The 17,596-nt window shown below is 43.4% G+C and overlaps 1 protein-coding gene across 1 annotated transcript; it reads right to left on the bottom strand.

Moving 5' to 3' along the window:
- Positions 1 to 8,515: 8,515 nt before the first annotated feature.
- LOC135066919 (uncharacterized) lies at positions 8,516 to 10,381 on the bottom strand. The gene is made up of 3 exons (XM_063964511.1): positions 10,234 to 10,381; positions 9,946 to 10,158; positions 8,516 to 9,330 (listed from the first exon to the last, which is right to left on the bottom strand). The coding sequence occupies exon 3, from the start codon at positions 9,317 to 9,319 to the stop codon at positions 8,531 to 8,533; it is 789 nt and encodes a 262-aa protein (XP_063820581.1). The 5' UTR covers positions 9,320 to 9,330; positions 9,946 to 10,158; positions 10,234 to 10,381; the 3' UTR covers positions 8,516 to 8,530.
- Positions 10,382 to 17,596: the final 7,215 nt, after the last annotated feature.

Consider the following 17,596-nt stretch of genomic DNA (forward strand, 5'->3'; position numbering starts at 1 on the left):
TTTAACCAACCCATCATTTCAGTGACAGGGTCTGCCACACGACTGTGACTGAAATGACGGGTTGGTTTGGACCCCCACCAAAAAAGAAGCAATTAATCTCTCCTTGCACAAACTGGCTCTACAGAGGCAAGATGTCCAACTCATCATCATCCTCCGATATATCACCGTGTACATCCCCCTCCTCACAGATTATCAATTCGTCCCCACTGGAATCCACCATCTCAGCTCCCTGTGTACTTTGTGGAGGCAATTGCTGCTGGTCAATGTCTCCACGGAGGAATTGATTATAATTAATTTTAATGAACATCATCTTCTCCACATTTTCAGGAAGTAACCTCGTACGCCGATTGCTGACAAGGTGAGCGGCGGCACTAAACACTCTTTCGGAGTACACACTTGTGGGAGGGCAACTTAGGTAGAATAAAGCCAGTTTGTGCAAGGGCCTCCAAATTGCCTCTTTTTCCTGCCAGTATAAGTACGGACTGTGTGACGTGCCTACTTGGATGCGGTCACTCATATAATCCTCCACCATTCTTTCAATGGGGAGTGAATCATATGCAGTGACAGTAGACGACATGTCCGTAATCGTTGACAGGTCCTTCAGTCCGGACCAGATGTCAGCATCAGCAGTCGCTCCAGACTGCCCTGCATCACCGCCAGCGGGTGGGCTCGGAATTCTGAGCCTTTTCCTCGCACCCCCAGTTGCGGGAGAATGTGAAGGAGGAGATGTTGACAGGTCGCGTTCCGCTTGACTTGACAATTTTCTCACCAGCAGGTCTTTGAACCCCAGCAGACTTGTGTCTGCCGGAAAGAGAGATCCAAGGTAGGTTTTAAATCTAGGATCGAGCACAGTGGCCAAAATGTAGTGCTCTGATTTCAACAGATTGACCACCCGTGAATCCTTGTTAAGCGAATTAAGGGCTCCATCCACAAGTCCCACATGCCTAGCGGAATCGCTCCGTGTTAGCTCCTCCTTCAATGTCTCCAGCTTCTTCTGCAAAAGCCTGATGAGGGGAATGACCTGAGTCAGGCTGGCAGTGTCTGAACTGACTTCACGTGTGGCAAGTTCAAAGGGCAGCAGAACCTTGCACAACGTTGAAATCATTCTCCACTGCGCTTGAGACAGGTGCATTCCACCTCCTATATCGTGCTGAATTGTATAGGCTTGAATGGCCTTTTGCTGCTCCTCCAACCTCTGAAGCATATATAGGGTTGAATTCCACCTCATTACCACTTCTTGCTTCAGATGATGGCAGGGCAGGTTCAGGCATTTTTGGTGTTGCTCCAGTCTTCTGTACGTGGTGCCTGTACGCCGAAAGTGTCCCGCAATTCTTCTGGCCACCGACAGCATCTCTTGCACGCCCCTGTCGTTTTTTAAAAAATTCTGCACCACCAAATTCAAGGTATGTGCAAAACATGGGACGTGCTGGAATTTGCCCAGATTTAATGCACACACAATATTGCTGGTGTTGTCCGATGCCACAAATCCACAGGAGAGTCCAATTGGGGTAAGCCATTTCCGCGATGATCTTCCTCAGTTGCCGTAAGAGGTTTTCAGCTGTGTGCATATTCTGGAAACCGGTGATACAAAGCGTAGCCTGCCTAGGAAAGAGTTGGCGTTTGCGAGATGCTGCTACTGGTGCCGCCGCTGCTGTTCTTGCGGCGGGAGTCCATACATCTACCCAGTGGGCTGTCACAGTCATATAGTCCTGACCCTGCCCTGCTCCACTTGTCCACATGTCCGTGGTTAAGTGGACATTGGGTACAGCTGCATTTTTTAGGACACTGGTGACTCTTTTTCTGAGGTCTGTGTACATTTTCGGTATCGCCTGCCTAGAGAAATGGAATCTAGATGGTATTTGGTACCGGGGACACAGTACCTCCAACAAGTCTCTAGTTGGCTCTGCAGTAATGATGAATACCGGAACCACGTTTCTCACCACCCAGGATGCCAAGGCCTCAGTTATCCGCTTTGCAGCAGGATGACTGCTGTGATATTTCATCTTCCTCGCAAAGGACTGTTGGACAGTCAATTGCTTGGTGGAAGTAGTAAAAGTGGTCTTACGATTTCCCCTCTGGGATGACCATCGACTCCCAGCAGCAACAACAGCAGCGCCAGCAGCAGTAGGCGTTACACGCAAGGATGCATCAGAGGAATCCCAGGCAGGAGAGGAATCGTCAGAATTGCCAGTGACATGGCCTGCAGGACTATTGGCATTCCTGGGGAAGGAGGAAATTGACACTGAGGGAGTTGGTGGGGTGGTTTGCGTGAGCTTGGTTACAAGAGGAAGGGATTTACTGGTCAGTGGACTGCTTCCGCTGTCGCCCAAAGTTTTTGAACTTGTCACTGACTTATTATGAATGCGCTGCAGGTGACGTATAAGGGAGGATGTTCCGAGGTGGTTAACGTCCTTACCCCTACTTATTACTGCTTGACAAAGGCAACACACGGCTTGACAAATGTTGTCCGCATTTCTGGTGAAATACTTCCACACCGAAGAGCTGATTTTTTTGGTATTTTCACCAGGCATGTCAACGGCCCTATTCCTCCCACGGACAACAGGTGTCTCCCCGGGTGCCTGACTTAAACAAACCACCTCACCATCAGAATCCTCCTTGTCAATTTCCTCCCCAGCGCCAGCAACACCCATATCCTCCTCATCCTGGTGTACTTCAACACTGACATCTTCAATCTGACTATCAGGAACTGGACTGCGGGTGCTCCTTCCAGCACTTGCAGGGGGCGTGCAAATGGTGGAAGGCGCATGCTCTTCACGTCCAGTGTTGGGAAGGTCAGGCATCGCAACCGACACAATTGGACTCTCCTTGTGGATTTGGGATTTCGAAGAACGCACAGTTCTTTGCGGTGCTTTTGCCAGCTTGAGTCTTTTCATTTTTCTAGCGAGAGGCTGAGTGCTTCCATCCTCATGTGAAGCTGAACCACTAGCCATGAACATAGGCCAGGGCCTCAGCCGTTCCTTGCCACTCCGTGTGGTAAATGGCATATTGGCAAGTTTACGCTTCTCCTCCGACAATTTTATTTTAGATTTTGGAGTCCTTTTTTTACTGATATTTGGTGTTTTGGATTTTACATGCTCTGTACTATGACATTGGGCATCGGCCTTGGCAGACGACGTTGCTGGCATTTCATCGTCTCGGCCATGACTAGTGTCAGCAGCTTCAGCACGAGGTGGAAGTGGATCTTGATCTTTCCCTAATTTTGGAACCTCAACATTTTTGTTCTCCATATTTTAATAGGCACAACTAAAAGGCACCTCAGGTAAACAATGGAGATGGATGGATACTAGTATACTTATGGATGGACGAGCGACTGCCGACACAGAGGTAGCTACAGCCGTGGACTACCGTACTGTGTCTGCTGCTAATATAGACTGGATGATAATGAGATGAAATCAATATATATATATATATATATATATAATATCACTAGTACTGCAGCCGGACAGGTAGATATATTTATTATGTAATGACTGATGACGGACCTGCTGGACACTGTCAGCTCAGCAGCACCGCAGACTGCTACAGTAAGCTACTATAGTAGTATGTATAAAGAAGAAAGAAAAAAAAAACCACGGGTAGGTGGTATACAATTATGGATGGACGAGCGACTGCCGACACAGAGGTAGCTACAGCCGTGGACTACCGTACTGTGTCTGCTGCTAATATAGACTGGATGATAATGAGATGAAATCAATATATATATATATAATATCACACTAGTACTGCAGCCGGACAGGTAGATATATTTATTATGTAATGACTGATGACGGACCTGCTGGACACTGTCAGCTCAGCAGCACCGCAGACTGCTACAGTAAGCTACTATAGTAGTATGTATAAAGAAGAAAGAAAAAAAAAAAACACGGGTAGGTGGTATACAATTATGGATGGACGAGCGACTGCCGACACAGAGGTAGCTACAGCCGTGGACTACCGTACTGTGTCTGCTGCTAGTATAGACTGGATGATAATGAGATGAAATCAATATATATATATAATATCACACTAGTACTGCAGCCGGACAGGTAGATATATTTATTATGTAATGACTGATGACGGACCTGCTGGACACTGTCAGCTCAGCAGCACCGCAGACTGCTACAGTAAGCTACTATAGTAGTATGTATAAAGAAGAAAGAAAAAAAAAACCACGGGTAGGTGGTATACAATTATGGATGGACGAGCGACTGCCGACACAGAGGTAGCTACAGCCGTGGACTACCGTACTGTGTCTGCTGCTAATATAGACTGGATGATAATGAGATGAAATCAATATATATATATATAATATCACACTAGTACTGCAGCCGGACAGGTAGATATATTTATTATGTAATGACTGATGACGGACCTGCTGGACACTGTCAGCTCAGCAGCACCGCAGACTGCTACAGTAAGCTACTATAGTAGTATGTATAAAGAAGAAAGAAAAAAAAAAACCACGGGTAGGTGGTATACAATTATGGATGGACGAGCGACTGCCGACACAGAGGTAGCTACAGCCGTGGACTACCGTACTGTGTCTGCTGCTAATATAGACTGGATGATAATGAGATGAAATCAATATATATATATATAATATCACTAGTACTGCAGCCGGACAGGTATATATATTTATTATGTAATGACTGATGACGGACCTGCTGGACACTGTCAGCTCAGCAGCACCGCAGACTGCTACAGTAAGCTACTATAGTAGTATGTATAAAGAAGAAGAAAGGAAAAAAAAACGGGTAGGTGGTATACAATATTATATATATATTATATACAATTATATATATATATTATATATATTAAACTGGTGGTGATTATTAAACTGGTGGTCAGGTCACTGGTCACACTATCAGCAACTTGCAAGTAGTACTCCTAAGCAGACAATCACAATATATATTATACTGGTGGTCAGTGTGGTCACAATGGCAGTGTGGCACTCTGGCAGCAAAAGTGTGCACTGTACGTTATATGTACTCCTGAGTCCTGCTCTCAGACTCTAACTGCTCCCCACTGTCAGTGTCTCCCCCACAAGTCAGATATACATTATACAGTCACACTATCTATCTATCACTTCAGCAAGTAGTAGTACTCCTCCTAATGCTCCCCAAAATTACTACTGTGTCTCTCTCTACTCTAGTCTCACTCTCTTCTCTATAAACGGAGAGGACGCCAGCCACGTCCTCTCCCTATGAATCTCAATGCACGTGTGAAAATGGCGGCGACGCGCGGCACCTTATATAGAATCCGAGTCTCGCGATAGAATCCGAGCCTCGCGAGAATCCGACAGCGGGATGATGACGTTCGGGCGCGCTCGGGTTAACCGAGCAAGGCGGGAAGATCCGAGTCGCTCGGCCCCGTGTAAAAAAAAATGAAGTTCGGGCGGGTTCGGATTCCGAGGAACCGAACCCGCTCATCTCTAGTGCTTATCCTTTTCTTACTTTAATAATCTTTAACTGCACCAAATCCTGTGGTTTTCTGCCACCCTGATACTTATCTGTGTTATCTGCTGATGTAGCTATGGTTATTTACCCTATATTGTCCTATAGTGTCATCAACTGTAAGTCACTGTTTTCCTGTTTTGATTATTTGTTTATGTACTCTGTAATTGGGCGCTGCGGAACCCTTGTGGCGCCATATAAATAAAGGATAATAATAATAACAATTACAAAAAACCTAAAACAATACATGTAGTACCAGGACATTCACAATCAAAAGATTGATTACGAGAGGCATTCCAGCAACCATCACATAACCCTATGAAATAACATTTGGGCATTTACAGACACAATACATGAGGGGAAGATCTTCGGGGTGAATCTTGACTCGTACACAGTATTTTACATTACAGAAACTGGACTTTTTTTTAAATAATGGAAATTGTCTTGCAGTCCCTCACCATGTCCCAAAGGTCTTTTGTGCGTAAGAGAATATATCAGTGAGTGTGATTCAGGTTATTGGAATTTGCTCTGTACAAGCTGTGTATGGAAATTGTCTGTGTTATAATTACCTCTTATTTACTCAAATAATTACTGCAGTAGATATGGTTCAAATTAGTGGGCGATATATTTGTACCAATTATTCCTGAAACATGCTCATCTATTAAACGCTTCTATTCAGTAAAAAAAATGTTACTGAGCTGAGTTTTTAAAGTATTCTTATATTACAACTAGAGATGTGCCCCGGCCCCAAAGATTTGGATTTGGATTCATCGGCGGGATTTGGATTTGCCAAACAGCCGTGACAGGATTTGGATTTGGAATTTTTTCGAAAAAAAACAAAAAATGCCAAAATCACATAATCTTTGCGTTTTTTTTGGCCCTAGAGTATTATTAACCTCAATAACATTAATTTCCAGTCATTTGCAGACAATTTTGACCACCGTAATGCTCAGAATGTTGTTTTCAGACACTTTAGGTCAAAGTCTGCAGCCAGCTGGCTGGTTACTTACTACTAGGCAACAGAGCAGCGGCACAAACAGATGGCAGTTTGTAGCATATCTATGAAACACTGACACACAGCAGTGGGATAAATGAACGGTGGTATAAGATGGAATTGTCCTTGGGCGCCCTTATGTTGGATATTAAACAGGACATGCACACTTTAACAAACCAATCATTTCAGGGACAAGGGGGTAAATTTACTAAGCTCCCGATTTTGACCGAGATGCCGTTTTTTCATCAAAGTGTCATCTCGGTAATTTACTAAACTGAAATCACGGCAGTGATGTGGTCATTCGTAATATTTTGGAAGTTCAAGTTAAAAATCACGAATGAATACACCATCGGTCAAATTACGCCTGTTTAGATATGAATCTCGGTCATTTACTAACCATTCGTAATTGTAATTGCTGCCGTGAAAATGCATTTGCGGCCGCGAAAAATTGCACATCGTAAAAATTTCCTAAAAAAAAATGCGCCAGCATTTGAAAAGCGTGTTTACATGTGTACTCAATTATCCATTACTCACACCTGAATGTTTGGCCCTATAAAAGTGTTCCAGGCACATTTTGAATTTCTCTCACTCTGAAATGGCGGCTGTGGTGTGTGCCAATGAATTTATGTTTGCTGTGGGATACCTTAGACTGCTCCATGAGGCTTCCAGGAATCAGGCCCAGGTAAGTGAACATGGTCAACAGGTTGTCCAGGTGCCGCGGAGGCTGCGCCAGCCTCGTTTTTTTAGAGGGCGTTTAAACTTAAACGCATTGTCCGATGATAGGGTCATACAGATGTTCCGCCTAAATAGAACCAACATTTTCCACCTGTATGACCTTGTCAAACTGGGCCTAGACCCTGAGACAGCACGCTCTCGCTCTGTCTCAGGCCTACACAAACTCCTGGCTGTGTTACACTTTATGGCTACTGGGAGCTTCCAGGCTGTGGCAGGCGACGTCATTGGTATCTCACAGCCCACCTTTTCAAGATATTTGAATCAGGTGAGTCTAAAAATACATATGCGGTTATGTGTAAGTGTTGCTTCTGTAAGTACAAACAACACAGTATTGTATAGAATACCTAACATGACACTCACCTTAGCTTCTTTAATGTCCACTCAGGTTTTGGATGTGTTGGATCCACACATTAATGCCTCAATCTGCTTCCCTACCGAGGAGTCGGAGTGGCGTGCTGTCAGGGTAGCTTTCTATGAGCTTGCTGGCATGCCCAATGTGCTGGGGGCCATAGATTGCACACACGTTCAGCTGAGATCAACTAGGGGCCGGCAATACATATATACAAATAGACATCTGGCACAATCAACTAATGTCCAGGTGGTCTGTGATGCAAACTTTAAAATTATGAGTGTTGTTGCAGGTTACCCTGGTGGCTGCCATGACTCCTTCATCCTCAGTCAGTCATCGCTCTTCGATAAATTTGAGGACGGACAAATGCCTGATGGCTGGCTGTTGGGTATGTTAAAAATGTTTTGTGTGTATGTCTTTTAACCACAAACTCTAGTTTTGAGTAGGGGAAAGAATAATCTAACACATGTACTAATGTTGACTATATCTGTTTTTCAGGTGATGGGGGTTACGGCTGCTACTCTTGGCTCCTTACTCCATTGTCCCAACCTGATTCTCCTGCTGAACACAGTTACAATCATGCACATAAGGCTACGCGGAATGTGATAGAAAGATGTTTTGGTGTGCTGAAGTCACGGTTTCGGTGTCTGGATAAATCTGCAGGCCTTTTGTTGTATAGTCCCTCAAAGGTGACTAGAATTGTGTTCTGCTGCTGTTTTCTCCATAATCTGTGTTTAAGTCAACATCTGGCACATGATGAGGGAGAAAGCAGTCAGCAAGCAGAGGAGTTAGAACCATCTGGTGACAGTGTGAGTACATATGTAGGGAGGCAGGTACGGCAAGAAGTGATCCTGCGGTATTTTTCAGGTAAGTTTTTGTAGGATGTAATTATCCTTGACTAAACACTTTGCAATACTTTCTATTGTGTGTTTTGTTACTTACTGTTTGTTGTTTATAGTGGTGTGTACATTGTACTTAGTTTATGTTATAAATACCTTTTCAGTCATTACCCATGAAAAACATACATACATACATAGCAGCTTCAACAATGTTTGAGACGGACACAGGAAGTTGTGTGTTTGTCAAATCCAAATTTTTATTGTTTAAATAACATTTGTCAAAATTGTTATTTTTTTCGCTTGTGTGTGCTGGGTGCTGTGCTTTGTGCTGGCTCACTGGCACGTGCTCTGGAGGAACGCCAGGGGTTACTGGCGTTTGGATAGGGGTCGTGGTCCCAGAGCTGGAGGTCACTTGTTGAGCTGCCATCAATGTTATGTTGTTGCTCAAATTATTAATGCTAGCATTCAGTTGTGTGTTGGTTGCAGTGTGGCTGGCTACAATCCGGGATAACGACTCATTCACAACCTGGTTGTGCTGAATGAGTTGAACGAGTGCCTGCTGATGGCGCTGTTGCTCATCAATGATGCGCGTTAAATGAGCCAGCATTTGGTTGTTGTCAGCCCTTATTTGCTCCATCGATGTTGCGATTCGGCCTACTTGTACAATCAGTCTGCCCGAGTTGCGACTAATGCGCGGTAGATGATGGGGCAGACTGGCAAGGTGTTGGGTATGTGCGGTCAGGCTGGCATTGCTTTGGGCCTGTTGGCTTGTCCAACTGGCCCAAAAGTCATCTGGTATTTGTGTTTGGGGTGGAGCTTGTGCCAGTTGTGGACTCATGGAGGCTTGGGGGATATCCTGCAGCTGTATTGGCTGGCTCGGGTCAACAGGTGTAAGTTGCAGTGTGATGGTTGCCTGTTGGTCTTGTCCCTGCTGGTCCACGTCGGCCATCAAGCTGGGCTCTGTATGGGGTGGCCAACATGCAATGTTTATTTTTCTATTAATTTATTTGCTAGTTCTACACATTACTACATTCATAATACTCCATTTTACAAGTTTTTTGACTTGTTTTTGTAAACTTATAATGTGTTTTTTCGCCAAAAACATATATACCATCACAGGCGTGCACATAGACAGACTTGAGTAATCCTCACCTAACTACCTCCCCTCCACAGCATTACAGTGTTATGTCACCTCCCCTGGCCACGATATAGACTGCTTACCTGGATAGTCCAGAGGAGCGGAGCAAGTAAGCAGTCTACATACCGGACAGGGGAGATGTGTGAACACTATAATGTTGTGGAGGATTTTTTTTTTTTTAATTTTGGTTTTTATATTTATTTTAATGTGCACGTGTGTGGCCTAAATTTGTACAAATGTATGTTCTTTTTTAATAATGATGTTGGCGATATCAACCACTAAGACCTTGAAAAATTAAACATTTTCACCTTTAGCAATTGAAGACGTAACATCACATTGCTTGTTATGTCAAACATGTAATCTCAACTCCAACTCACAACATAGTAACTGTACTGTGTAGATTATTTGCTATGTGTTTAGTTTCTGTTTTGACTCACCAGATAACTGAGGTGATCGGGGCTCATCACTCTGTGGACTCGCCAATAGTGCCAGTGGTGGCTGGGGTGACACTGCAGAAATGCGCCGCCTGGGTGGGGAAGATGGAGCCGCAGATTCCGTGCCAAGACGCCGTGTCTTACTTGGCCTCCTGGGTAAGTGGCCCGAGCCCTGTGATGGGCGCCTTACAGGAGGTCGGCTTACAGAAGCAGAACCTATGAGAATATATAAACATTAATATTTTGTACTTCTATGTGTTTGCAGAATATGTGACTACAGTGAAGTCTTACCTGCAATCCCAGCATCATCCTGAGTTGTCTGAGGCCTGTCTGGCCGGCTGGTCTGTCGGACTGTTGAAAAAGTGGAGCAAACATTATTACCATGCTTTGTGTAAAAATTACAACTGCAAAGCCTTAGTGTACTGTAACCATCTATTAGGTATTCGAAAATAAACTAATTTCTGCTTAAGATCTTCGTGCTTCCTTAATTTGTGGTGTATATCAAAATGTACATGGTGTTGCACAAAATAAATCTGTTACATTTGAGAATTATGCGTCAGATATTGCATAGATTGACTACTTGCAAATGTTACCAAAATGTAATTTTGAATTAATAGAACCTTTTTTAGGAAGTAAATAAATCAAATATTTAAAAAAACAATTAGATACAACACCGATGTCCAAGCAATATCGCAAAATTATTATGGCAAATACACATACCAGCAGGCATTGCACCTGTTTTAGCGCAAAATTAAAAAAAAAATACAGCCAAGGCAAGATGGAAAATGCCATTTCGAAACACAAACACACCTTAAGGGTGCATAGGCCTGCAATATCTGACCAACAATTTTTGCATCCTTTACCCTTAAAAAAAGATTTAAAAAACATTTAGAGGACATTTAAATAAAAATATAACAAATCAAACTCACCATCCTGCGTGGGTCGGTCCGAATCCCGGACATGAGTAGCAGACACCACTTCTGCAGGAATCAATGCCCGCACAGGCTCCTCCCACTCCCGATAGGTTGCCCGGAAAGGGGGGCCACCTCCGGTTTTTCGGGCTGATTTTGCCTCTTTGGCCATCTTGGCCTTGACACGCCGCTTTATGTCATAGAACCTCTTGCGACACGTGTCCTCAGTCCGCCTCCCCACACCCTCACTATTGACGGCAACTATTACTTGCCCCCACAGGACAGACTTCCTGCGGGAGGACACCTTGCCTGCATCCTGACCAAACAATTGGCGATGGTGCTTCATCAGCTCACGCACCAACGCCATGTTTTCAGCATAGCTGAACTTAATATTCCTGCCAGTCTTGGTAGTGGTGCGTGGCTGCGGAGCCACAACACCATCACTATCACTGGAGAATACAGCAACAGGCACCCCCTCCTCCTCCTCCTCACTACCCCCCTCCACCTCACTAACAGCCTCCACCTCACTAACAGCCTCCACCTCACTACCAGCCTCCACCTCACTACCAGCCTCCACCTCACTACCAGCCTCCACCTCACTAACCTCCGCCACCACACTGACCTCTGAGTCTGACATGATGACAAACGACAAAAAACACTGAAAAATCAAAACACAAAACACACTCCTCCACTACTACTACTACTACACACCACACAGCCAACACACACGCTCACTCACTCACAAACAATGACAAAAGACTTTTAAAAAAAAACAAGGACAAAAAAAATGACAAACTGAGAAAAAACAATACAACAAATATGACAAGACTACTTACACACACAGTACAGCACTCAACAATCACAAAACTCCTCTCCAAAACCTCCAAAAACTCCACCAAACTCACCAACTCCAAATACACCTTCCTCTCTCCTCTCCACTAGCTAAACCCACGAGGTGCGGTGTGTTTGGGGCGGTTTTATAGTAATATGCACAGACACTCCTCCTTCACGAATACAACCAATCACGGACGCGTGACAAAAACGAAACTTAGGACTAAAAACGCGGCAGCAATTTCTAAATCACTGCCGTAACAGACATGTGACGCAGTCGTAAAAATAAACAAAAATGCGGCCGCGAAACAACAAACGCGGCCGCATTATACAGCAGAAAACCATGAATGACATCGACATCGGAACAACAGAAAAACACGAATACGACAGCTTAGTAAATGAGTCGTAATCAATTCAAAAAGTTGCAATTTTACACTGTCGATGTCATTCGTGATTGAACTTTGACCTGAATCTGGAAAATACGAATCTTAGTAAATTTCCCCCAAGGACTGCCACACTTGTGGCTGAAGTGATTGGTTTGTTTGGGCCCAAAAAAAACAAGCTACCAATTGCCTTAAAGTAACAGCTCTACAGTATCTACAAGATGTGATCGCTACTGCCACCCTCATCAGTGTGTACATCCTCCTAATCATTACACAATATTAATACCTTCCCACTGGAATCCCCCATTACAGATGTCTCTGTATTTCGATGTAATTGCTGGGACATGTCTTCCGAGTGGAATTTCCAGTTCATTTTGATGAACATCATCTTTTCCACATTTTGAGGAAGTAGCCTCCTACACCGTTCACTCACAAGGTTCCCAGCTGTGCTGAAAACTCTCTCTGAGTACACACTGGAGGGTAGGCATCTTAAGTAATACAAAGCCAGTTTGTACAAGGGCCTCCACATTGACTTTATTTAATTCCAGTACTCCAAGGGACTATGTGCCTACTTTTACGGTGTCGTGAAAGTAATCCTCCACCATTGTTTGGACGGTGACCGTATCAGATGGAGTTTCGGTAGAGATGTCACTACTGGGAAATTCATCTAGACCCGACCAGGGCCAATATTTACTAAGAATTCGAGTTTGTCCGTTTTGTGTTTTTTTTTTCTAAGTCCCAATCCGGGAATTCACTAAGCACCAATCTCAGCAGTGTTTGGACTATTTGTAATGGTTTGATTTGCAAAGTTCCGAAATACGAATGAATAGACCATCGGTCAAACGCGGCTGTTATTTCATACAATACGGGAATTCACTATTCATTCGTATTTGGGTGTTAGTTTCTGAGTGTTCAAATGCGGTCGTATTTTTTTGCGAATCGGTAAAAAAAGCGGCAAAAAAATAGACCTGCTTTTTTCAATCGTGTTTACATGTGTTGCAACTCAAAAATCAATCACACCTGACTTAGGATGCCTATAAAAGGATGTTAGGCCCATTTCAATACACCTACACTCAGAAATGGCAGCAGGACTGTGGGCCAGTGATCTTTTGTGTGCTGTGGGATTCCTCAGACTCAGACATCAGCCTGTAAGTACCCAGGGCCAAGAAACTGAACATGGTCAGCAGGTTGTACAGGTTCCGCGGAGGCTGCGCAGGCCTCGTTTTTTTAGGGGGCGTTTAAACTTGAACGCATTGTCCGATCAGAAGGTCATACAGATGTTCCGTCTAAATCGTAACAACATTTTCCGTCTGTATGACCTTGTCAAACTGGGCCTAGGCCCTGAGACAGCACGCTCTCGCTCTGTCTCAGGCCTGCACAAACTCCTGGCTGTGTTGCACTTTCTGGCAACTGGCAGCTTTCAGGCTGTGTCTGGGGATGTCATAGGAATCTCACAGCCCTCATTTTCCAGAATCTTAACACAGGTGATGTATACCTAACTACCTCTTCTGTTTTGTGTTTGTTTTAATTTCTCGGTGGCCAGTTCTGTCCTAAAATCTCATGTTTATTGTTCTTTAAAATATACACACAGGTGTTGGCTGCTTCCCTACCCAGGAGTCTCAGTGGCATGCCATCAGGGTAGATTTCTATGAGCTGGCTGGCATGCCCAATGTGCTTGGAGCCATAGATTGCACACACATTCAGCTGAGACCACCTAGGGGCAGGCAGCACATATATACGAATCGCCATTTCGAACACTCCACAAATGTGCAGGTGGTTTGTGATGCAAATCCCAAAATAATGAGTGTTGTTGCTGGTTACCCTGGGGGCTGCCATGACTCCTTCATCCTCAGTCAGTCATCCCTCTTTGATAAGTTTGAGGACGGACAAATGCCAGATGGATGGCTGCTGGGTATGTAATTTGATATGTGTAGGCCTGGGTATACTTTGTCCAAATACAGGTGCAGATGTATTAACCTGTAGAAGGCATAAGGAAGTGAGAAACCAGTGATCTGTGCAAGGTGATAAAGGCACAAGCCAATCAGCTCCAATATGTAAATTAACATTTAGGAACAGATTGTCTGCTGCCTTTATTACCTTGCACATATCACTGGTTTATCACTTCCTTATGCCTTCTACAGTTTAATACATCTGCCCCACAGTGTGTTACTTATGTGTTGCTGTATCTTAACATGAATCCCGTTACTATATCTGTCTTTTAGGTGATGGAGGATATGGCTGTTTCTCTTGGCTTCTAACTCCATTGTCCCGACCTGCTACCCCTGCTGAACACAATTACAATCATGCACATAAGTCCACGCGGAATGTGATAGAAAGATGTTTTGGTGTGCTGAAATCTAGGTTTCAGTGTCTAGATAAGTCTGGTGGCCTTTTGTTGTATAGTCCCTCCAAGGTGACTCAAATTGTGTTCTGCTGCTGCTTTCTTCATAACATGTGTTTGCAACAATATCTGCCACATGTTGTTGAGGAGGAGGAGGAGGAGGAGGAGGAAGAAAGCAGCCAGCAAGCAGAGGAATTAGAGACATCTGGTGATACTTGGAGTACAGATGTAGGGAGGCAGGTTAGGCAAGAGATCATCACTCGCTATTTCTAAGGTAAGTTTGGTTTGCTTATTTCATTTGTTGTGTAATCATAAATAGATGTTTTGCCATTTTTATTGCCAAAACCATTACTCAGAATGTGTCTGTCTCCTTGACACATACAAACATACCCACAGATTTCTTGATATTCTTCTGAGGTGAGATGGTAGGCTTGCAAACATTTGTGTCTGCCTACGCAGGCATTCTTCATTAGTGGCCTGCTGTCTAGCCCAAATGGACCAAAACACCTGATCAGGGCCTTGTGTTCCTGGTGTTGTTGGGCTGTGTTGTGGTGGTGGTGTGCTTTCCTGTGGTGGTGTACTCACATGTGCTGGGGGGCTCATTCCTTGCCTTAATGGCTGCATTTCTAAGATGTTTGTCTCCTCCATGTCACTGTGTTGCTGTTGTTGCGGAGGGATGCTGTTCCCATGACTAGAAGCTGAAATGTTAAACAAATCTTTGTTAGCTATCCATATGTTTGAGAAATGTAAACAAATCACTACACATGGAACACATGTCATTCACTGTTGCTTTCAACTATTCTGCCTAGCAACATCATCACTCATAGCTTAAATACATACATATGCCTGTTTGTGGCAAATGTGTCTGGTTACTTAATTGTGAAAGCAAACACTTTAGTTTTATTGTAGCTCACACATACTCCACCATAAAAACACATTGGAATACATAATGTGTTACCTTATAGCTTTGATCAGACAAACATAGTAATGTTTTTATATGTCTTTTGCAATGTTACCTCAAACACACATGTGAAATTTGGAAAAACAACCTTACTTTTTGCAATATAAAAAACAAGCTTTTTTGTTGCAGCATCTTACACACAATGTCATACTGTATGGGTCAAGTGGACACAAATATCTTTACTGGATGTGGACAAGGCCATTTAGCTTGGATTCCGTTTCAGCTTTTACTTACTGCGGTAAGTATTTAAGTTTTTGATGTGTTTTGACTTTATGCGGTTATGAAATATTTTGATTACGTTCTGTAATTTTTCACATTTATTTCAGTTTGATACTCACAATCAAGATGAGGGGAGTGTGGATGACGTCTTGGAGGTGTGTCCAAAATTTGGAGTGGGGGGACAGAACATACGGACGATAATCTTCGTGGCGGGGTAGCCTGCTGTGTTTGGGCCGGCACATATGACATTGCTTTCTTTTCGGCCACAGGTTTTTTGTGGTGATGTCTTACAGAAGTGCCACTTCTGCTGCTCCATACTTCTTTTGATGGACCTTTTAATGAAAGTGCAATTTTGTTATGGCCATTCCTTTACAAGCATACCCTATACTACAATGGACACTTTACCTGCTTCCGCAGCGTCATCATCATCAGATGTGATAGGAGTTACTGGGCGATGAGTAGTACTGCTTTTTTCTAACACTGTATAAAATAAAAAATTTAAAAAATGTCATGCTATTGTGTATACATCCACCCATTATGCTTATAAACATTTTTTCTTTTAGAAATGCTTGGTTTGTTTTATATAAAAACATAAGGACAGGAAAAAAAAACATAAAACAATAAACATTGTCCAATAGACATAAGCACTATGGCAAAATCAACACAGGAAAACATGTACAGGACACTGACATAGGCCACAAGTTAAAAAAAAAAACAAAAAAAAAAAACACACACATCTTCATTTTGTATTGAAAGGAAAAAAAATTACAGATGCAATATATAAATTGCTCTGTGATGTGGCACTCCAAAGACACATTACCACTATATGAGCCAAAACAAAATGTAGCAATTTTTAAAAAATTACACTGCAGTGTGGTGTCACGGTACAAATACAAGCAAAAAAATATCAAACAAATAGTGTTATTTTGTAAAAAAATTAAACATTATCTAATAATGACATTACACATGTAAGTGGTTTCCAAAGCACTTTCCACTACTCCAGCCTCTAACATGACAACCACTGTTTTTTAAACATTGCACATGGATCACTTAAATATAAAACATAGTCACAATTTTTACTTAAAAAACGCCCAAAAGGAAAACATTATTGCAGGACAATTCAGAGACACACCAAGTCCAAACTACACATGCAAAATATCTTTCTGAAAAACACATGACATACAATAAAGTAAGATGTTACATTGGCTTTTGTATAAAACATTAACCAAAACAATGTATTGGCTGACACACACTTGAAGATGGGAGTAATATGCAACGTCACATGACACACATTTTAAAATAAAAAATAAATAAAAAAAACATAGAATGTAAATGCAAATACACATGCTCACCATTCTCCCTGGGCCGATCTGAATCCCGGACATGGGTTGCAGAGACAACTTCAGGAGGTATTACACTCCGCATGGGCTCCTCATACTCCAGATATCTTGCAATATAGGGCTGCCCACCACCGTTTTTCCGAGCCGACTTGGCCTCCTTGGCCATTTTGGACTTGACACGTCGCTTTATGTCATAGTACCGTTTGCGGCACGTGTCCTCCGTCCGCTTGACCACCCCCTCACTATTGACAGCAGCAACAACTTTCGCCCACAACACCGTCTTCCTCCGTGTTGGCACCTTGGCGGACTCAGGGCCAAATAGCTGCCTGTGATACTTCATCAGCTCACGCACCAATGCCACATTTTCAGCAAAACTAAACTTTACATTCCGCCCAGTCTTAGTAGTGGTGCGTGGCTGCGGAGCACTCGGACTGTCACTATCACTTGAGGCTGCTGCAGCAACCTCACCCACCTCCTCCACCTCACTAACCTCACTAACACTCACCTCCTCCACCTGACCGACCTCCTCCCCCTTACTCACACCCTCCACCTCACCCACCTCTGAGTCACACATAATTGTGTGTCTAAACAGTTAACACAGAAAAAAAACACACACTCCTCCACTACCACTACACAACTCACACACACACAAACACTGACAAGGGACT

The sequence above is a fragment of the Pseudophryne corroboree genome, chromosome 1, assembly GCF_028390025.1.
Source record: "Pseudophryne corroboree isolate aPseCor3 chromosome 1, aPseCor3.hap2, whole genome shotgun sequence".
Lineage (NCBI taxonomy): Eukaryota > Metazoa > Chordata > Amphibia > Anura > Myobatrachidae > Pseudophryne > Pseudophryne corroboree.